This window comes from Coenobita brevimanus, chromosome 51 (assembly GCF_032717465.1).
Source record: "Coenobita brevimanus isolate Jiangsu-jjx chromosome 51, ASM3271746v2, whole genome shotgun sequence".
Taxonomy (NCBI): Eukaryota; Metazoa; Arthropoda; class Malacostraca; order Decapoda; family Coenobitidae; genus Coenobita; species Coenobita brevimanus.
Genome location: NC_137004.1, coordinates 25,020,839 through 25,044,423, shown reverse-complemented (window position 1 = coordinate 25,044,423; position 23,585 = coordinate 25,020,839). Strand labels below are relative to the sequence as shown.

Genomic DNA, 23,585 nt, shown 5'->3' with positions numbered 1-23,585 from the left:
AGAGAGAGAGAAGTGGGTGGGGAGAGGCAGATGCATAGTGACAGATGGATCGAAGCCAATAGATTATATTAACGGATCTCTCTCTCTCTCTCTCTCTCTCTCTCTCTCTCGCTTGTACTCAATACCAGTGAGATCTGATTTAAAGCATACATCCTCCCATCCTCCCTCTTTCTTTTTCCCCTCCCTCCCTGTCTTTTCCTAACTCCTTTTTCTCCATTATTCTATTCTCCTCCAATTCTCTCTCTCTCTCTCTCTCTCTCTCTCTCTCTCTCTCTCTCTCTCTCTCTCTCTCTCTCTCTCTCTCTCCATATTCTCCTTTTCTCTCTCCCTCCCTGTTGTCCCTCCCACCCTCAGACTGCTCTCTTCCTCTCTCTTTTTCTCTCCCTTCCACTCTTCTTACATTCCTTTTTTTTTTTTCCATGGCTCTTCTCTCTCTCTCTCTCTCTCTCTCTCTCTCTCTCTCTCTCTCTCCATATTCTCCTTTTCTCTCTCTCTCCCTGTTGTCCCTCCCACCCTCAAACTGCTCTCTTCCTCTCTCTTTTTCTCTCCCTTCCACTCTTCTTACATTCCTTTTTTTTTCCATGGCTCTTCTCTCTCTCTCTCTCTCTCTCTCTCTCTCTCTCTCTCTCTCTCCTAACCTTCCTACGTCTGCTCTCTTCCTTTTGTGTTCCTTTATCAACTTTTTTTTTTCCTTTCTCTCCTTATCCACCATTCTTCTATGTCTTGGCTCTCTCTTTGCTCCCCTCTCCCTCGCAGCTCCGATTTTTCCTCTTCTCCCCTTCTAACTCCCCCTATCTTACTCTTCTCTCCCTGCCTACCTACTGCCCTTACGTACCTACTTCTCCTTACCTCTCTCCCTTTCCACCTGCCTGTTCGTGGATTGCCTACCTTCTTTACCTCCCTCGTCTACCTCTCAGTTTAACTTTCAGTCTTTCTTTTTGTGTCTCCCCTTCTGTCTGCTTGCTTTCCTAATTCTTGCCTTTTTCATAAGCCTCTTAATACCTTCCTATATCTGCAAGCGTAATTGCCTGCCTACCAACCTATCATTCCTTAACTCACTCCACATGCCTCCCCTTCAACTAACCTGCTACCTACCTACCTACATCTCCCTACCGCTCTTCATTTTACTTACCTCTTTTAGTGGTGTTCCTAACTTATATACCTTTCCCTGTGTACTTAAGAGTCAAATCCTCTCTGCCTCCCTCCTCTAAACTCCCTTTCTACCTACCCACCTCTCCCTACCTCTTTTCCTTCTCACTTGACTCTTAGTTCTCTCCCTGCCCGCCCTGTCTCTCCCAGTCTACCTCTCAATCGCACTCTTAACACTTCCTCTTCCTTTAAGTTTACCTCTCTCTACTTCAATCCATATCTAGCTACAACTTCGTGTTCTCCCTATGTATCCCTCTCTGATTTCGAATCTAACCCTTCCTTCCTTACACTTCACGCATCCACTGCTTTCCTCACCCTACCCTTGTTCCTTTCTTGTTAGCCTGTTTTCCTACTTCAGTTTTCATTACCTACCAACCTCTCTAGTCCTGCTACATTCTCTTCCTATCCCAGCTTTGATGCTCTGATTTCTTGCTTCATCTTGTACCTTTTCTTATATCTCTCTGTCACCTCTTGCCTTTCTATTTCTCTGCCTACCTGATTCTTTGCCCTAGCCTGTCTGTCTTACATTGTCTTACCTACCTTATCCCACATCTCTCCCTACCTGTCTTTCCCTGTCTCTGACTACCTATCTCTATTTTATTCTTACCGTCTCTGCTTCCTATTGTCTGAGCATATCTCACCTTATCTATCTGTCTGACTTCTTGACTTTCCATATACGCATTTCGGCCTTTTCTTAAGTTTCCTCTGATACTTCTCTTATCTTTCCTTACCACTGCCTAAACCTGCCCCTTCCTACCCAGCTGTCGGCTTCTTTCCCATCTAGCTCTCACTTCCTTGTTCTCTTTTTTCCTTCCTAACCTACATTAATATCACAGATTCCCTCCCCTTTCTGTCCTTCCTTTTTCCCTCTTGCTTCTTTGCCTATTTTCCCTGGCCTCTTACTCCTTATCTCCCTGCCACCCATTTTACGAGAACATTCCCTTGCTATTAATTCTAGTCTTCTTTATTCCTACTTCTCCTTATTTGCTTCTTTCTACCTTACTGTCGACATACACTTCCCTCCCCCCCTGTTCCCCCTGTCCCTGCCTCCTTATTCCTTTTTCTCTGCATCTCCCTATTCAACTTAGATCTTTCCCTGTCTCCTGTCCCCTTTTTCCCTGCCAAATTTGTTCCAATCTACTTCTTCACTGCCTCTTTGCCTCTCTCCGCCTAACCCTTTTTCCCTATCTACTTGCCTGTATCTTTCTAACTCATACCTCCCTGCCTATCCCTGCCACTCTACCTGTTCTTCCATGACTCTCCCTACTTAAAGGCTCCCTCTCAACCTACCTGTCCCTTCCAGCCTCCCCACATGTCCACTTCTGACTAACCTCTATGCCCTTCTAACCCATACCTTTCTGCCTAGCGTCATGCACTCCACCTGTTCTTCCATACCTCATTGCCTCTCCCTGCCTAACACATACCTGCCTCCAGCCTTGCCTCTCCCTGCCTCCCTCTGCCTAATCCCTGTCTACCCCCAGCCCTGTACTCTGGCACCCTTACTGCCGTGCTGGCCATCCCCGCCTACGAACGTCCTATCGACACTCTATCTGACGTGCTCCAGGCCACCTCCAATGGCCTATATCCGGTCGTCATCAGGGAGAGCTCCATCGATTTCATGTTCCAGGTGAGGACTGAGATGTGAATGAGATGTGAGGAGTGAGGATCTAGGAGTAAGGTGTGGAGGGTGAGGGCTGTGGTTGAGGTGTGAGGAGACTGGGTGAGTAAACAAAGAATAAATGGTGAGGGATGAAAAGAGAGGGTTGAGTCAGCCGAAGATAAATGGTGAGGAAAGAAGGTTAAGCTGAAGATAAATGGTGAGTGAGTGATGACCGTGGTTTAGGAAAGACAGGCAATAAGGAAGATGAAATTGATTGAAAGATGAAGCATGAAATATGAAAAGTGCAGGGTGAGAGGTGAGATGCGAGGAGTGGGAGGTGAAAAGTGAGGGGCGAGAGCTAAATCATGAAAGTGTAAAGAAAGGGATGAGTGGTATGGGCGAGGGGTGAGTGGAGAGGAGGGGAGGAAGTTATGTAAAACGAGGAAAAATAACAAGGGGTGAGTGGAGAGGAGGGAAGGAAGTTATGTAAAACGAGGAAAAATAACAAACAGGGGTCAAGAATGAAGCAAACCAAACTGGCTTAGAGGAAAGGGAGAAAAAGTGAGGGATGAAGAGTGTGAAGTGAGAGTAAGGAAAGAGGATTGAAGGGGTGAGTGGTTGGAGGTGAAGGGTGAGGAATGACGGCGGGGTGTGGACTGAGGGGTTAGGGTTGAGTGGTGATGGGTTTGGGGTGAGAGGTGTTGGCTGAGATATGAGGCGAAGGGAAGAATGAGGGACGAGGGGGAAGGGCGGGGGAAAGGGTGAGGGGTTATTCCTTACATGGGCATTTTTGACTTAAATAGGCTAGGCCACCAGCAGCTCCTCTGTCCCCAACTGTCACCCTCTTAGTTTTAGGCTACACAACTTTTACTCCTGTAGTTCCTGGTTTCCATCTAAGTATCGTTAATGCAAAGAAAACAGCATGATAGTTGTATATTAAGATTATGAATTTGCATATATGATGTTTGCCTCAACTCAGTTACATCAATTACATGAGCATCAGGATAGATGTTACAAATATTAACCCTACATTATAAACACTCTTAATTAACTTTCAGAACCTATGTCGAATAATACTGTCTGGTTTAGGAGGACAGACACAAGAACTACGCCACCCGATTGAAGATGTTAAAATATGCAAATGAAAATATTTGTTTACATATCATGGTCAATGCATTTCCGAGGACTGTTTCACTTCACTTTGCTTTTAATTCAAAGTGCAAACTAACTGAGACTTACACACACACACACACACACACACACACACACACACACACACACACACACACACACACACTCTTCTATCTTTTTTTTTTATCCCTTTTCATTTTGCCTCTCTCTCTCTCTCTCTCTCTCTCTCTCTCTCTCTCTCCAGACGGCAACCTCCGGGATCTACCACGACATAGGGCGCCTCATCACAGGTGACAGGAACTACGTGGACGCTCCCCCCAGTGGCATAGCAGCGGTGGGTAGTTGTGGCGGTTGTAAGAGTGCTGGCTATGATTGACCGTTGTGGTGAATGTGGTAGTTGTAGTAGTTGTGGTAGCTGTGGTTGTGGCTGTTGTAAAATGCTGATTATGACTGACTGTTGTGATGATTATGGTAGTTGTGGTAGTTGTTGTGGTTGTTATTAGTGAGCTAGATATGACTGACTTGTGGTGATTGCGGTAGTTGTGGTGGCCGTTGAGGAGGTTGTTGTGGTAGTTGTGGTGGCTGTGATAGGTATGGTGGTTGTGGTACGTATACTGGTTTTGGTGGTTGTAGTGACAGATTATGGTTGCGGTAGTTATGATGGTTGTGGTTACTTACGGTATGGCTGTGGTAGTTTCGGTTGTAGTATGTGTGCTGGCTGTGACTATGATTCTTGTGGTGACTGTGGTAAATGTTGTAGTGGTACTGTGGTGGTTGTGGTGTTTGTGGTGATTGTGGTTATTGAGGTTATGAGTGTTGTAGTTGTGGTACTGTGACTGTATTAAATGTTTGAGTTGTAACTGTGATTATTGTGGTAGTCGTAGTTGGTGGTTATGACTGTGATTGTTGTGATGATTGTAGTTGTCGAGGTTATGGTTGTGTAGTTGTGGTTCTAGTTGATTAAGTGTGCTGGTTGTAACTCTGATTGTTATGGTGACAATAGTAAATGGTGGTCCTGACTGTGGTTGTTGTGGTGATTGTGGTGTTTGCGGCGATTGTGGTGCTTGTGGTTATTGTGGTGTTTGTGGTTATTGTGGTGTTTGTGGTGATTGTTGTGTTTGTGGCGAGTGTGGTGTTTGTGGTGGTTTTGGTGACTGTGGTGTTTGTGGTGACTGTGGCTGGTGAGGTTACGGTTGTGGTAGCTGTGATATTTAGGGTTGTAGTCAGTGTCTTGGTTGTTGCTGTTACTGTTGTAGTGATTGTGGTCATGAAATTGGTAGCTGTGGTTGTGGTTGATGTTATAGTTCCTCCATCTTATTTTCGTTGAGGCCTTCGACATTTTGCAATTTATTTTCCTTGACTCAGTAGCAAATTGAAATATTCCTACGGCTCTGCATCTACAGCATATCCCTTACATAACACTTCTTCGTGACTAGCGCTTTCTTGTGTTAATCTCTTGCTACTGATCATTATTCAAGACGGAGAAATGGCAACATAGGCCAAGCTGAAGTGGGCAGAGTATGCTTGTGGTGCTTGTTAATGTGGTTGTGGCAATTGTGGTGGTGTTTGTAGTAGTTGTGGTGGCTGTGTCTGTTGTGGTTGTAGCAGTGACTGTGGTGGATGTGACGGAATGTTGTGGTGGATGTGGTGGCTTTGATGATTTTTTTTTTTTTTTTTTTTTTTTTTTTTTTTTTGTGGTTGTAGCAGTGACTGTGGTGGATGTGACGGAATGTTGTGGTGGATGTGGTGGCTTTGATGATTTTTTTTTTTTTTTTTTTCATGTAAAGTGGTTGTGTGACTATGTTGTGATGGTTGTGGTATTTGTGGCTGTGTTGTTGTGGTACCTGTGGTGGCGGTGATTTTCTGTCCTCATTTCGCCGTACCGTGAATTATTGTTCAAACTGCATGAGTTGCATCTACATAATTTATACTCCCAATAAAACCAATTTCCATAGATAGGCAGCGTATAATTCTTCCATGAGACTGCGACTGTTGTGGTAGTGGTAGTTGTGGTGTTTGTGACTGTGGTGGGTGTGATTGTACCGAGTGTTTTTCCTGTGGCTGTGGCTGTTTTTTTGGTGATTATGGTTGTGGAGGCTGTTGTGGTAGTTTGTGGTTGTCGTGGTGTTGGTTTTGGTTGAGGTGGCTGTGGCTGGAACTTTGATGGTTTTGGTTACAATATGTGTGATGGTTGTGAGTCTGGTGGTTGAGTTCTGGCAGTTGTGGTGGTTTTGGCTGTGGGTATGATAGTTGTGGTTTTAGTTATGATGGCTTGAGCTGTTGTGTTGGTTGTGGATTGGGTAGATGTCGCTGTAGTAGTTTTGGTTGTACTGTATGTGGATGGACCTATGATGTTTGTGGTTGTTGTAAGTGTGGTGGTTCTGGTATATATTGCTGAAGAGTTTGTGGTTGTGGTGGTTGACCGAGTGATAGTGGTAGTTGTGACAGTTGTAACAGTGGCACTCGTGGCTGTTGTTGTGGTATGGTTGTTGCTCTAGTTGTAATAATCGTGGTTGTGAACAATGGTTACTGTGCTATGGTACTTGTGACAACTGTTATATAGTGCTGTATAATCATTGTTGTTAGAGGTGGTGAAAGCTGGGTAGTTTTATGATTAAGAGCTAGGTAGTAAGTAGAAGCCCCGGTCACTTATACCTCGATGTACTGTTGCCTTTTCGTGACTAATCATATAACACTGAAAAGAAGGGCTGGTGGATCAGTGGATTAAGGCGTTCCAAACGGATGTGATCATAAGGATTAAAGTTCAACGTATTGGGTTTTACTTACACAGTGCTGCTCAGGGTTCAGGAGATGGTCACCTCTTGCCTTAAAGGTCTGGACGAAACTGCCTAGCCTTGGGCCACTACGCTCCTGATGAGGCAGTAAAGGTCTGGAAAAGGGACAGATGGTTGTTGGAAGAATCATCTTCACATACTGATATTGTTTTTATTGAGAGGGTATAATATATTCGGCCTGGAGAGAGAGAGAGAGAGAGAGAGAGAGAGAGAGAGAGAGAGAGAGAGAGAGATATTTCATTCATTTGACTAAGGATTTTACTTTGCCAGATGTGGTGGAAATGTTTTTAATTTATGTGACGAAACAACAGCTTTAATAATCTGAATCAGCATCTTGTTTTGTGTGATATGACTTGCAATTCTTTATGCTTTGTGTAGGACAGGATGTTGCATTTTAATTAACGTTTTTCTGTAATCAGAAAGATAGCCGGTCAAACATAATCAGAGGAAGAGGATACGATTTTATGTATTTAATTTATTCATTTAGTTTACGGAAGAGATAAGTAATCTGTAACACTTTCAGGCTCTGGTGACTCATTCTAAGCTTAATACAATCGCCTGGTTTTAACAGGAACAAAATACTTGAGGTGTCCTGATCAAATGATCATGATAGGCACAAGTATTATCGGTCTGGTGTCGGCATTAACAGCTTTAACACTCAGGTTTCTGTGACTTAAGCCGCTATCGCACAGTGATACTGTACACAGTGTGTAGAACAGTATGCGTCGACGAAGCCACTTTCCTATTATTTGTTGAGTTCACTCCACTCGACTGGCCGCAGCCAAGGTCACTTGTTCCGACCCCGCATCAGACGACGCACACCAGACGGCCACAACCACAGGGTAAACTCTACACAAGCCTCTGCATACCTGGGCCAAAAATATGGCTTCTTATCTTCCATGCTATTCTGCGATGTTCACAAGTATATACAATTACAAGAGTTTACAAGATGAGTGACACCAAGACAAGTAATGATGCATGTGGTCAGTGCAACGTAGTGGTGAAGAAAGGAGATAATGGACTGAGCTGTGATAAATGCCAGACATGGTTCCACGCAGGCTGCGAGGGAGTAACGCAGGAGCTCTGTAAGATGTTAAAGAAGTACAAGGAGCAATTGTGGTGTACATTTCCAGCGTACACGGGCCTTTCTTGTAAACAGAGACATCTACTGGAATTCTATCATGGTTATTACATTTCAATAAATTATCATAATTATCACATTTCAACAGATCTGACATTTTTCTCAAACATATAAATTCATAAGAATCGTTTGGCAAACAATTAAATAAAGTTCTCCAAAGGCAGTATAACAATCATAACAATTGGAAAACAGTTTTTGTTTCGCCCTAGGAGTTCAATATAGCAGACGATGCGCGCTGGCCCGCCACAACCTGCGATAAACTCTATGGAGAAGGAGACTACAGAGTTTTGGACAGCGATGGTGAGCATGGACGTCCACAGATGGATCTGGTGGCGTTCCAGGCTTAGCTGTCCACGACACTCGCGCGGCAGCAAATTTGGACGTCCACGGGTCCCCGTGTGATAGTTGCATAACTGACCTGCATATAATCATTTGGCCTTTATTGGAGGAGAATACTAGAGTTGCTCCGATCATGAGATGGTTAACAGTGACAGTATTAAAACCTTCGGTCTCTTATGAAGCACATCGTTAGCTAAAATCGTCTGGTGTTAGTTGAAATACAGTTTGACAGTTATCCTGATCGTGAAAGTGTTACAAATTCCCGTCACAATTAACCTGCGGAATATACTGTATGCATATTCAAGTAAGACAGCAAATTTTTGATACAGGTACTGAAGGGAAAAGGAAAGGTCGCCTACATTGATGCTCGGCTCAGCTCAGAAATACAAATGATGCTGCAAGGTGAGTGTTATATACAGTAGATATTCCCACCATAAGTAAATCATACAACAATTATAGCAAGGGCCTCCTGCAAAATACTCATTGTATGGACAAACGTTTAAAATCACACTCACCTGCACTCATACATAAATACCAACATTTGTAGTTATTCATAGGTCCATACATTTAAATAACTATTATCATCATAACCATCAACCTGTCCTCTATATCCACCCATGGACAAGGTGATGTAAGGTGTAGAAAAAAGACAGAGAATGCAGGAAATGGAGAAACCACACACACACACACACACACACACACACACACACACACACACACACACACACACACACACACACACACACACACACACACACACACACACACACAAAATATATATATATATATCATTTTATCTAGTACTGGTTACTGCATCAACCTTCACTTTGTTAGGCCAATTAGTGTGTCACAGTGAATGAAGGAAAGTGCAGAGGAGGGGAGGGAAAGCTGCAGCAGAGGCTTAGAATGCCCCAAGCGATAAGCGTAGAGGCAGAGAAGAAAAGACAGTGTATATCAGAAGGAAAAATGTAAAAAATATACAATTGTAGTAAGGCTGTTAGATCATACACTACGTTGACAAAGATGGCATCCGGCTAACCAGTAAGTTTGCTGGCTGAAATTAGAGGGAAAAAGTGAGAGGGAACACCACTTAGTATAGACAAAACTACGTGAAACACTATACGAAAGGACAAATGCATAATACAGATTAGGGTAATGTAATATATGTCTTATAGTTCAACTGTAAGACATATAACTCGTGCGGACAGAGTAGGGACGCTACCCTTCTGGAGTATTGTACCATCATTTTGTGTTACTGATCTTCTCTTTACGAATTTACTATTCTGTCAGTATTAAGGTCCTGATCGTCTCAGTGGGATCATGAAGTCTGTGCACATCTACCGCATACTTAAGGTCAAATGCTGGTGAGCTTGCAGGTTCCTTAGTTCCTCCTTTTTAGCAATTCAGGATGTATATGGGGCTACACATTAATATTTTCTGTTATAGTTATCTAGTTCCCCCTTTTAAGCGGGTCATAAAATATATTTGATAACATATGAATATTTTCTATAATATTATCCATGCCTTTTCAGTATAAACACAGATTAGGTAAACTACATAAGAGACTGTTCACGTGCTGTATGCATAAAAAACTGGTAGGGAAAAGGAACTGGGAAGACACCTTAATATTTTGGCTATGGTTTCTGTCAGTTTAATGTAGTTATTTGGTGTTTCTGGAATTGCACACGAGATCGTAATACTTGACCACAAAGTTAGTGGGGCTGGCTTTCAACATTTCTTCTCCCTTTCTTTTTTTTTTTGGCGGAATCAAATCGCCTACAGTTTGCAGAAAAATATAGCCCGATAAATTGGCAGCTCAAAAGATTAACTCACGCGAAAGCGGCGAATTGAGCTATGAGGGATAAGAACTGATAGTGTGAAAGGAGTGAGGGTGAAAGTGAGGATGAAGAAAGAGGGATGCAAGATGAGGGATTGTGACGAGTGAGGAAGAATGGATACAGAGTGACAGGTGAGGGGTGTGGGAGAGGGGTGGGGGACGTAAAGCAAGGGAAAAAAGGGAGAGGGAGTGACGGGTGAGGAAGAAAGGATTTACAGTGCTGGGTAAGGGTGAGGGATGGGGGTGAGGGTCAAGGCAGTACAGTAATTTAAGAAAAAAAAAAAAGTGTAATATTTCTCTGGATCTATCAGGGCGAGATGAGTTTTTCATGGGTCGGCAGAGCTTCATACCCCAGGGCTACGGTGTGGTGTGTCCCAGTGGAGCCTCCTACAGGGAAGACTTCGACATGGTGTGAGTATTAGAATGTGGAGTGGATGGATGAAGACACAGACACACTGACTTATTAACTGACTGATATATTCACATACAGATAACCAGACACAGAAACCCAACTGAAAGTCATAAATAGCTAAGAAAAATTTTATCGACAGCTAGATACAGTCAGAAGGCATATGTGAATAAGAGAGTGACAGATATATAGATAAATACTGTAAATAGATAGATGGATGATGATGGATAGATATATTGAATAACTGATGACTGAATGATAGCTATATAGACAGATTAGCAGACGCTTTCACCACCTCTAACAATGACTTACTGATTAACTGATAAACAGACAGACAAATATATAGACAGATACATAGGTGGATAAATGGATAGATGATATAAATAGACAGACAAATAGAGAGAGAGAGAGAGAGAGAGAGAGAGAGAGAGAGAGAGAATTGGAAACAGGTGCTAGGAAAGGAGGTTTCTTTACAACCCACGGCCGTCATCATTTTCCTTTTCGTATTATTTTCCTTATATTTACTACTCTATATATATGTGTTTCATATATTTATATTTATTGCTTACTTCGGGTTTTTTACCGCGTATTTTTTTCGCACTAATTATTTCTTTTCATCAGATTTGCGATTTTTACTCATTTATATTTAATACAGATTCACTTCGTATTACTCATTTTCATATTGCATTTTCTACTTCACATTCGTATCGCTTTATTTACTTTACATCTGTTTCACACCACTTCATTTTCTTCATTTTCGCTGTCCTACTGTATCTCTTTCATTTTCTTTTCGTTTTGGATGTCATACGGTATTCATTTTGTCCTATTGTCCTCTTAATCAGTGTAAACGGTATTTTCTAATTGCTCACTCCTCACCTTATCTTATTTACCATATTTTTGCCTTTATTAGGGAGGTTGGATGTGATAAGGTGCAATATATATTTAGGTGACGTTAGGTCAGACAATAATTCCTCTGAGTGGTCCATTATTATCAGCGACTTTTCTTTACTTATTTATTTATTTATTTACTCTGCGTTCTTGATTACTTACAATAAGGCTAACACAAACATAAGCATCGAGGATACACTCCGCTATGATTCTTTTTTAATTTGTTATGATGAAACAAATGAAGCCAATACAATTCTCGGTAAACAGAAGACTGCATCATCAGAAGAATCCGTTCCACTGCCGACAGTGCAGAATTAATAGGCTTTGTTCCGGTATCTGACTATGTGAAGAAATCAGTCTGTTGTTGATACGATTTACTTAATATACTAATGTTGTTTTAAAATTTTCCCCTTACTTTAAATTTAAACAGCCACAAGATTATTGAGGAAAAGCATATTAATGAAAAGAATATTTGGATTTTGTGGCTATTATCTTAGGTTTCTGAATACCATTAGGCAATGAAAAGAGTGGTCATGATCCTATTAATATATCCAGTACAGGGAGGAGGAGGAGGAGGAGGATAGGGAATAAATGAGGGAATGGAAGGGCTTCAAGGAGGTAAGATCCGTCTGGCAAGGAATGTAGAAATGTTAAGAAAAAAAAAAACATGAAAGAGATTGGAGAAAAGGAGAGGAAAGACGACTTAAAAAATGACGAAGAAAAAAAGAAAGGAGGGGAATATGAAGAAGGGATGGCAGATGGGAGAATGACGCAGAAACAGAAGGATGAAGGGAAGGAAAGGAGAAGAATGAGGGAGGAATGAAAAGGAAAGGTGACTGCAAAGGAGAATGGAGAGAGGGAAGGCGGAAGAGACAGAGAGGAGAGAATGAGGGAGGCAAGAATGGAAGAAGGATGATAATTTTTTTTTTTGGGGGGACTGATTAATAAAGGAAGTAATAAAGGAAATGAGGAAAGAATGGGAGGAAGGAGGAGTACTGAGATAAAAAATAAAGATGGTTGGGAGAGAGTAACACGGGGGGAAGAGAAATGAGTGAAGGTTCAGAGGGAGGAAGGGTAAGAGATGGGCGAATGAGGAGGAACTGAAGAAGGGAAGGAGAGAATGCGGAGAATAGGAGAAAATAAAGGTGGTTGGAAGGAGTAGATAGAATGTGAGAGGATGGAAGGAGGAAAGGAAGGAGCCAGGGGAAAGAGGTATGGAGGAAAGGAGGAAGGGAAGGAGAAGGAGGAAATGAGAGACAAATGAAAGTACTGGGATGAAAGGACGAAAGATAAATAAGGGGGTGAGAAGTAAGGAAACAGAGAATGAAAACGAGATGGAAGAAAGAAGGAGAGAATACGGGAGGGAAGGAGGTCAAAGAGTGTTGGAAGGTATGAGAGAGGAAGGAAAGCGAGAAGAAAAGAGGAGAGAAGAAATAGTAAAAAATTGGAAGTGATGTAAATGAAGGTGGAAGGAGAATGGAGAAGTAAAAGAGACGGAAAAGGAGAAGAGACCATGAGAAACGAACAAGGGGAGGCGCGAAAGAAGAAAGAAAACGTAGTAAGAGAAAGTGAGTAAGGGAAAGGTAGGTGGAATGCGAGGAAGGGGAAATAAGGACGGAAGAAAGGGAGGGAAGAAGGACAAAACATTTCCTCCTCCACAATAATGCGTCTTTCTTTCGCTAAATAAAAAGGCAGGTCGGCAGCAAGAACGAAGTATAGATGACGTCACCGCTCCGAGAGGGTTGAGAGGGTTAACTGAGGCTTTCTATCCCCTTTACGACGAAAAGTTTTCCTAAGCTATCTAAAGTTGTCAGCCGGAAACAACAACAAAAAAAACTAACTAAAAGGGAAGGTGGCTGCAGAAACTCTTACTTAAAAAAAGGAAAAAGGTGTGAAGCTAAATGCAAATATGAAAAAATGTTGCAAAGACGAAGAAAAGCATCATTGAGTGAAAGAAAAAAAAGGTGAAAATTTTATAGAAAGAGGGAAACGGCCACTTTTTATATTCTGGTGACTCCTGGAGGACGACTCGTGATATCCTGATAAGACTTTTGTGACTCAGACTTTCATTATTTCTGACACCTGGCCAGATAAAAAGGTACTAAAAATAACCTTGAGTATTTTTAATAAATTAGCTCACTTCCACGTGTCCACTTACATGCATGTTTATTACGACGAGAGAGAGAGAGAGAGAGAGAGAGAGAGAGAGAGAGAGAGAGAGACAGACAGACAGACAGACAGACAGAGAGTACTGGAAACAGGTGGTACAAGAGAAGGTTTCTTTATAATCCACGGCCGGCATCATTTTCCTTTTCGTATTATTTTCCTAGAAAATGGTGAAACAAAATAAGCAAACTAATAAAAAAAAAAAAAAAGAATTACAGCAAAAATAATATAGCAAAAAGTACTGAGAATGCAAATGTGGTACAATAAATAACTTACAGAAACTTGAGAAAAATACTTCTGAAGAAAAAAAGTGATGGAAAAGAGAACAGAAAAAAGACTGAAAATAAATTACAGTAAAAAGATAAAGAGGGCGAGGGAAAAAAGAATGATTATAATGGGAAAATAAGAATAAAGTACATTAAATAATAAAGTAAGGAAGGCAAAAAAGAAAAACAAAAGCACGGAAATGACTGAAGAATAAAAACATATATTAAAGAGATGAAATGAAAGGCGGGAGCAATAAAAGGGAAACCCAGAGAAATAGTCAGACAAAAAGAAACCTAAGAAATGAACAGCAAACATGAACAAAAAAAAAAAAAAGACATAGGGGGAGAAGTACAGTTGGCTTAAAAAAGAAATAAAGTAAAACTGTAGCAGCGGCACGTGAGAATCTGTGGGTAAGAAGCTTAAAGGACAGGTGAATGTTAGAAGAGGAAAGAAAATGACATTAGGTGCAGTAAAAAATATATATATATATGGGGAAAGGGAAGGCAGAAAAACGGAAGAAATGGATAAAAATAACAGAAAGAAAGGAGGAAAAGCAGTAGACTAGGTGATCAAAGAAAAGACACGAACTAGAGATGGGTAAGAATATAAAACAGACTAAGGAACTGAAGACAGACAGGAGTAAGAAAAGGGAAAAACGGAGACAGAATATGAAACAAAAAATGGGTAGGATGAATGAAAAACGAAAATAACCCAATATAATGTTAAGAGACACATGTAGAAATTGCCGTGGATAACCCGAAGGGACCGAGGAGTGTAACAAAAAGAAATAAAAATAGAATGTCAAAAGTAAGAAAAGAGAAAAAACATTAAAAGAAAGAGGAAGGTAAGCAAGAGAAATAAACATTACAGAAAGACAAGGGTAAGACGAGGAAATAAAAATCAAAAGAAAGACGAGAGTAAGAAAAGGAAAAATCAACATCGAGACGAGTGTAAGAAAATGCCAAAAAACATTAAAAGAAAGACGAGGTTAAGAAATGGAAATAAAAAGAGAGTAAGAAAGGGAAATAAAAATAAACAGGAAGACGAGGGTAAGCAAAGGAAATAAAAATCAAAAGGAAAACGAGAGTAAGAAAAGGGAAATAAAAAAATTAGAGAAACTAGAGACAAAGGAAAAGTGGGTGGGGGGAAAGAATCAATGGTGGAAGAGGCCGAAAAAGAAAAAAAACTCAAAACGGCAAGAAAAGCAGACGATAAAAGAAAAGACTAAGGCAAGAAAGTGGAAAAATGACAGAAAACAGCCTAAGAGTGGATATAAAGAATGATCGAAGCAAAAAAAAAAAAAAAAAATCAGAACATTAACCAATCACCTAACAAGGCAGAAAGAAAGAAAGAAACCAAAAAGGGGAAATATAAAAAGTTACTCAAGGTCCCAAAAATAAGTAAAGAACTGATGGGATAGAGTAAGAAAAACAGTGGATAAGAGGATCAAAGGAAGTGCAATGGTGATGACGAGGGGAGCAAAACAAAACGGAAAAAATATACAGAAAAATGGAAACTCGGTGAAAAAAAAGAGAGGAGGAAAAACGAAGGAGGGACGCAGAATACATATACGAATGGAAAACAGGGAATCCATCTTCAGCCCACCTCTCCAAGAATAAATAAACTCTCTCTCTCTCTCTCTCTCTCTCTCTCTCTGCTTTATAGTTTTCGTTATGTTTTCTGGCTTCATGCTTTTATCAGAAGAAAGTCCTCTCCCCGTTAAGACACGAGCTGCATTCTATGTAGGGTACTGATGTCAAGGTATAATATTAATAACAATGACCAGTTACCTATTTCATTGCTGTGTAGCCACAACAAGGAAGCTTTGCCATAACTATTTATGGTAAATAAGTATGAAATTTTGGCATCATAAACAAGTCTGTGACCTTTTAAAGTTGTTCAAGGTCATTCATATTTGGAACATGTAATCAGACTAACCTAAGTTGGCTTCTTGTCTAATATCAACAAGATCTGAAGACAAAGATGTGGAAGAACGCATGGATACATTTTACATCTGTCTCAATAACTGGCTAACTGTAGGCTTCACTGTAACCATAATCCTTTCAGATAATAAGAGGGAGCATGGCTATATTTCTGTGAAGTTACAGCTTTACAGTTTTTGTGGGTTTCTCTAAAACGAGCGACAAATAAAGCACTGAGCATATTTGAAACTGGTCCTTTTCACTAGGTTAAACGACAAAGTATTCGGCCAAAATTTTTGCCATACTTTTTTATCACAGGATTTTCAACCAAACAGATGTACCCCAAATAGTTTCTGAGATATTTCAATCTTAAATATGCAAGTTCTGCACCAAGAACGAGTATATGACCTTCAAAAACAGGTCGTCATTTGTATTTGGCACAAGTACTTGGGTTACCCTAGGGTACCTTCCTGTATAATTAATAATTATGATCAAGATCTAAGAAAAAATGCAAAGAAAAATAATAAATAACACTTACAAAAACAGTAAGATTGGCCATTTATATGGCGAAGCTTAATAATAATAGTAATAATATGATACTGAGCTTCTCGAGATTCAATCCAAAAAGAGTTTCACTGACTCACACCAGTAGCCTTTGTGTCCCGATGTTTTACCCCGTTGTCTGGAGATCCCATTGATATGAGAGAGATACATGCTTAATTTTTTCTCCTTGTTTTTCTCATAGGAGGGATCTATGAAGCAACTCATTCCACTCAAGTATTCTTACCTTTATTTTGTCTCATTTTTTTCTTCCTGGTCTTGGAGGGACACCTTAAAATGAAAAGGTTAGTGGAGGCTAAATTTATTCCCTTAAACTCGAAAAGTTACTCTTAATCTGAGTATATTCTTGAGACGATAGCAAACATACTAACTAAACGGTGTCATCTTTCTGAAGATGATGCCACGCCGTTACTGGTCAACTTATCTCGCCCACCTTTACAGAGTACATGAGTATCACGTGCCAGGACCCATCACCCGACGGCATTTCATCCCCTTTTCACACTTTTTTCATCCTCTCTCTCTCTCTCTCTCCCCCCACCTCTCCCCCCTCCCTCCCCCTCTCTCTCTCTCTCTCTCTCTCTCTCTCTCCCCACCTCTCCCCCCTCCCTCCTCCTCTCCCTCTCTCTCTCCCCACCTCTCCCCCCTCCCTCCCCCTCTCCCTCTCTCTCAGCACACCTGCGACTTACACGTTCCCACCATCACCGCCATCCCTCATGTAATGTCCATCTTCACACGGTATACTGGTCATGACCTCCCCCACCAGGCAATGCATCTCAGCCTGTCTTAGCTCAGAGCGGTGGATATAAAAGAGTTTAGCAATACCCGGTCTCAGCAGGTAGAGTGTGACTGGTCAGGTCAGATCACGTGGCCACAGTGCCTCCCTTCCTGCAGCCTACAGTAAAACGTTTATTATTCATTAATTCTGAGATGCTACCATGCTTGATATGGTTTCCTGTGCAGCAACAGGTAGTCGCACACAATGTGGGATGGGTAAAATAATGTACAGATTTCAAAGTGGTACTTCCGTAAGAACCGAAATTGTGTTCAGTGAAAGACGAAAGTAGCGTCCCGGGGTTGTCCAAAGATTAAGTGCAATATGTGAAACATTATGACAGCTCTACCACAGCTACATATTCGTGGTTGGCTATCCTGACTTTCCTCAAACAAATTATCTGCTGCTGATGAGATGACAGTATAAACGAACCCAGGAAATTTCGAAGCCTCGACATCCATTTGCGAGTACTGCAGCGTCTGAGAGACGAAATGCGAACCACATTCGGTCAGGCGATGACTGGCCGTTACTAATTACAAAACGTCAGGCAGAGCCAGTATATACCCTGGCATGGACAGGGCAAAACATGCGTCCAGCTATTGGGAAGATGAGAATGGACATGATATCCCTTTACTCGTGTTTAGGAGGAAAGAATCCTGAACAGAGTTCAAACGTTCGGTTTAAGAAGAACTGTAGAAATGTGGATTAGGAGCTTTCAGGAGGAAGGCACAACGGACAGCAGTCATTGTTCAGGTCGCCCTAATGCTACCACACCAGTACAGGACCAGGAAATAATCACAACGATGGAAGATAGCATCTGTAAGCAGTGCTTATTCCGTAAGAGATGAACTGAACCTACAGTAGAATGAAGCACACGAACAGCTGTGCGTAAACCTCGGTCTTCTGGGTTATGCGTTCGAACTCCAGCTTGTGGGATTCACCTTGCCACTCACAATCAAACATTCGATTATCAATATACACTAACTCTATTTGCGTATGTAACAATGCTGTTGGATGACAAATGGTGAAAATCATAGCTCATAATTACCAACTTAAGCTAAGCAGAAGTCAAATCAATACAGAAGTAGAACCCAAACCCGACACGTCTTTAGCGAATCGAACTATAGTGTTCCTAGTATCCCTAACATGTATTGGAAAACGAGAACAGATAAGAAGCTGTTCATATATATGTGAATAAAGTCAGAAGTCAGAGAAACACAGCTATATGTATTTATTTCGCTTAGTTATGAAAAATATACTGGCATCCACTGGCTCGTCACCTGGAGTAAATGGCAGCTATGTCTGTGCTGCCAACCGTCAGTATGACGCAAAGCAAAACGCACCCAAACTTTAGCCTTTCAGTAGATGATTTCATCAATTTCCAGGACACGACTTTTGTCTCTGATTGCACAGTACATGGTGTTATGACAGAAATGAAATACCAAAATACATGAAAACACGATACTGAAAATGTGTTTTCGTTTTCTTCAATCCCCACTCTATTTCTCTGTTCCTACGAGGTCCATATTTAAGAGAATCAATTACGATGAATGTGGGAGAAACTGATTATCTGACACGACTCATGACAAATGTTGTACTTTCAAAGTTTTTCACACAGACCACCCCGGAAAAAGACACATATCATGTACAGACCTCATACATCCCCCTGCAAGACATATCCTAGCTAAGCTCTCGTACACAAAATATATACAGTCTATCTATCTATCTATATACCTAGGCTGCTTCCCCCAAGGAAAGGGGATCACCCTGAGCAACAAACTTTATCTGACGAAAATTTAAAGAGCGAAATACCCTGTTGTTTATAACTTTCCGGTTGAGAAAGTTTAGTTCCAACTCTCAGCACAAGGGTAGTTTTCCTTTCCTAACGGGTAACAGCAGTCAGTAACAAACACAGTAACAAATGCAGCAACAAGTGCAGTAATACTTCATTTTTGTTAGTAACTACTGAATTAGTATACACACACACACACACACACACACACAATTTGTGTTATGGTATTTCATGTGAAAATAACTGCATTGGTAACTTCCAGGATAACTGCCGGTACTAACTGTGGCGGTAACTTTGCAAAAATAATAAGTGTCCACTAAGGAGTAGAAAGAGACGTTATTAACAGTTAAGTTTGGAAATGAGAGACCCGGCCCGACCGTCACGCTAAGCAGAAGCTAATAACTTATACTCCTACGTTAGAGCTGAAATTCTTTCTGCATGTAATACAGTCAATCAGTAAATATTGTTATCAACTAAAAACTCACCCATAGAAGCGTATACAGGAACCCCTTGGAATCTCAAGTTTTCCATGGAAGTGTTCGGTTCGAATCGGTGAATGCCTCAAATACGAAATCAAATTAAAAACGATTTTCCGTCGTAACACTGTGTCTTTTGGTATCAACTCGAGCAATTAAATATCGGAGATTCCACCTATAATTTTACATCAGAAGGATATTGTGATAACATGGCGCTCCCTCGCTCGTAACGCGCTCACAAAGCGCACTTTACTGGTTTTATTACCAGCAGATGAAAACGAACATCAATGGACAGTATTCACAATTAGTATTCATAATTTTGAAAGCCACTACCACCCTAACTCTTTTCTCACCCATATCTTTCTTCTCATCATTTTCTAAGATCGTATAACCACATCCCTACCATAGGCTAAGGTATTTCATCCAGCCACTCACCAGGCAATCTTTTTCCAAACGAAAAAAGAAAGAAAGAAAAAAAAAGAACTAGAAGTTCTGACGTTGAAAACTATCTAGAGCTACTTCAATATTCATATTCAACACACCTGATATTTCAAATACAAATTCATCCCCCCCCCCGTTTTCACTCCGCAATCTCTCTCACACACACACACACACACACACACACACACACACACACACACAAAGAGATTTAGACAACAACCAATGATAGATTCTCATTCTAAAATACATAGCGTACAAATGAAGTCGAACTATTCCCAACCGTACCTCTTAACTACGCATGCAGAACATTTTAACTTTTCGAGCAGGAAACTTAAAAGGGTCTGTTGTTCGAAAAGAGTCTTGTGGTCCATTAACAGGCTCATATTATATTTACCTCAGTAAGTGGAGCGATGCGGAGAGGAAAGAAACAATAATAGGAGCAAGGGATGAGAGTGGAAAGGGGAGGGGGAGCTTGTAGAAGGGGGAAAAAGAGCAAAAGAGAAAGGAGAGGAATGAGAGGGAGGAAGGTGGGCGTAAAGGGAGGAGGGACGACGGAGATGGGGATGGAACATGAAAGGGATGAGATGGCCCGAAGTAGGTATGAGTGAAGAGAGTATCCTAACAGGAGGGGGGATGGAAGGAGAGGAGAGGAAAAGAGGGGGGGAGGAGGTACTAATATTAGTGAAAGCGAGGAAGTTGGAGTGTAGACGGGGTAAAAATGGGTGTAATGGTGGCGGAGAGAGAGAGAGAGAAAAGAGAGAGAGAGAGAGAGAGAGAGAGAGAGAGAGAAACTCAGCCCTGTCCTGCATTAATTCTGAATGAACGTCCCAGTCCACTCACTGACACTGACCATATAATTCCCCTATGTACACGAAGCTGGAGTATTGAGTGTTAGGCGGCTTAAATTATAGTGTGTTCTCCTTTGTACAGTCTAGTGGTTTAAGGAAGGCATAAGTGATGACGGCCATGTCTTACACACATTTCTAAATCCCCAGGAGGTGGTTGGAAGTTTTTTCATCAATGCAATACCACCACTGGCACCGGCAGGTCACCGACCTTTTACTTCGAAACTGAGAGGGGTCTCTCACAATTCAAGTACAAAATTGGTTGGTAGCAACAATTAAACCGAGAAAGAGCACTCAGAGTGCAACACCCAATCGCACCAACTGGTCTAAGGATCCCATATATTACTGCCCCGTGATTTTGACCTTCGACCGACTGTTCCCAAATCGAATGATCTCATCCTTGCCTGACTCTTAACATTTTCACCACGTTATGTTCAGATCAGATCAAAACTTTGCGATGACCTTATCCTGTGATCTTGAACGTTGAAATTTCCTTGTGACCCTAATCTTTGATTGAATGTTCTCAAAATCGAAACCCTTTATCTTTTGCCTTACCATGAAGTCATGCACAATGATTGGTCTATATCGAATAAAAACTGTTTAAGCTGACCTTGCTATGTGTCCTTGACGTTTAATAGTTATCCTAAAAAATAATAGGTCAACTCTTTTCGGGATCATCATCTCTCGAACCAAGTTTGGTTGAAATAATATAAGAAATGCTTTATTTTCGACAAACACTGACATAGTGATCGAAAAACCTTGCCCTGTGAAAAAATATTTTCGAAATCAAAGCCCTTCGTTCTTGCCTTACTTTCAAGCCTTTCCCCAAGACTGGTCAAAATTGGGTATAAACTGTTTAAGCTGACCTTACCAGGTCATGCTTGACAGCCTTAAACCTTGACCTTTAACTTCTTCCAAAAACAATAGGTCAACCCTTTGGCCGCTAAGTGTGGCTAATATCGGATTAAAACTTCTTGAGTATTGCACGCTTGCGAGTCTAGTAAACCATAACACTCTCTTCCGCTTCAGGAGCATGGGTGTGATAGTACTTAAAGGCACCATCGTAATGAAAATGTTCACAGAAAAAGCTTTCAACCCTTTCACTATCAGAGGTCTCCCTTAAGCTGAGTACTATCATCTGGTGGTAAGCCGAACAACTAAAAATGTTAACATACTAAGGGGGTTAATAAAGATAATTTCAGTCTCCTTCACAATAAGAAAGTTCCTGATGAAGCCTTTAAGATAAATATGACAGTAGCAACACCAAGATATAAATGATTTCATCATAATAGAGTAGTTGTTAGGAAAATTTCTATTCCTTTTATTTAAACCGAATATAATCGTCTGGCGGTAGCTAAACGCATATAACATCATCATACAAGAGCTGAATTATAGCCTACTCTCCCCCTATCTATGAATTATGTATCTCCCTCAGACTGGAGCGATTGGTTGAAGCTGGCCTGGTGATCAAATGGAAGGCGGACGAGATTCTGAAACTAAATCAGCAGCGCCCTTCAGCCTCACCCTCTGCCTCTACCACTGGAAGGCGACGACGTGGGAGACGAGGAGGACCAGGGGCCATCACCATCACACATATACAGGGCGCCTTCTTCATTTATGTCATTGGTGGCGCGTTGGCTCTGGTGGCGTTGATAATGGAAGTGATGGTGGCAAGGGAGAGAGGTGAGAAAGAAGAAGGGAAGCAAGAATGACTAAGAAATAGGGAAGGAAGGGGGATATAAAGGGGCAATAAAGAGAAGAAAGGAAAAGAGAAAGGCGAAAATTTTTGAGAAAGAAGGATAAGAAGAACGAAGGAAGCTGAGAGAGAAGAGGATGGGAAAACTTGCCAAGAGAAGGAGAATTGAGGAATGGAGAGCAATGCAGAATAAGGCAAGGACAAGGAGCCATCACCGTGACGCACTGACATGCCGCCTTATTATTTACGTAATTCGTGGGTTGTGGTTATGGTGCTGTTAATAATAGAGGTGATGGTGGCCAGGATGAAGTGGGAGGAAGAAAGAAAAGGAGAGAATTACTGAGGAAGGAGAGACAGAAAGAAAAGAAGGAGAGGCAGAGAGATAGAAGGGAAAAGAAGGAATCAGAAAGGAAAGGAGGCAAGAGGAAGTCTGACAGAGGAGAGGAAGGACAGAATGTGAGAGAAAAGGAGATGACAGTGGAAAGGAAGGAGAGGACCAGGAGTCATCATCTTCATTTAGATTTTAGAGGGTGTCTTCTCAGTTTATGTCATCAGATTGTGTTGGTTCAGGTGGTGTTAACAAAGAAGGTGACGGTGGCTATGGCGCGGAGGGTGGAGGAGGAAGAGGAAAGAGGGGAGTAGAGATTTCATTAGATTTTTATTTCAATTACCTTATTTTCCTCCACTTCTTCCTCCTTTTCCTCCTCCATTGCATTTTCTTCCTCCATCTTTATCATTTCTCTCCTTTTTCACCTCCTCCTCCTCCTCCTCCTCCTCCATTTCCTCTTTCTCCACTTCCTCCTCCTGCTCTTTCATCTCCTCCTTTTCCTTTTTTTCCTCCTCCTCCTCCTCCTCATCCTTTGCCTCTTCTTCTTCTTCTTCTTCTTCCTCCTCCTCCTCCTCCTCCTTCTCCTCCCCTTCCCCCTCCTCTTTCCTTTATCCTTCCTCTTCCTCCTCTCTTATTTTTTCCGTCTTCTAAAGAATAACTCATTATTAATTTTTCCCCCTCCTTTCCCCCTTCCCTTCATTAGGAGTACCGGTATGTCTCTCCTCTCCCCCGGATAAGGTTTCCTCCCGCCTCCCACTCTGTGTCCTCTTGACCACAACAAAGCCTTCTTTCAGGTTGTTAGACTGTGTACCGAACGTGATTGTAGCGGTAAGGATATCACTGTTTGTCTGTCTGTCTGTCCCTCTCCTCTCCACCCCTCCCCTCCCCTCCCCTCCCCCGTCTCTCACTCTCTCTCCATCTATCTATCTATCAATCTGCCCCAGTCTATCCTCTCCATCTCTTTCAGACAAGCAAAGGATATTACCATACTATCAATGTTTCCAAGAATCAATTCACAGAGGAGAGCGTG

At 41.5% G+C, this 23,585-nt stretch overlaps 1 protein-coding gene across 1 annotated transcript in view; it reads left to right on the top strand.

Annotated features, from left to right (window-relative positions):
- LOC145400189 (glutamate receptor ionotropic, delta-1-like) overlaps positions 1–22,869 on the top strand; it is a 34,196-nt gene extending 11,327 nt beyond the window's left edge. The window contains exons 5-10 of the mRNA XM_080272702.1: positions 2,631–2,776; positions 4,125–4,214; positions 8,485–8,557; positions 10,304–10,403; positions 21,967–22,192; positions 22,798–22,869. Coding sequence (XP_080128828.1) covers positions 2,631–2,776; positions 4,125–4,214; positions 8,485–8,557; positions 10,304–10,403; positions 21,967–22,192; positions 22,798–22,869 — 707 coding nt within the window. The remainder of the gene's footprint in view (positions 1–2,630; positions 2,777–4,124; positions 4,215–8,484; positions 8,558–10,303; positions 10,404–21,966; positions 22,193–22,797) is intronic.
- Positions 22,870–23,585: the final 716 nt, after the last annotated feature.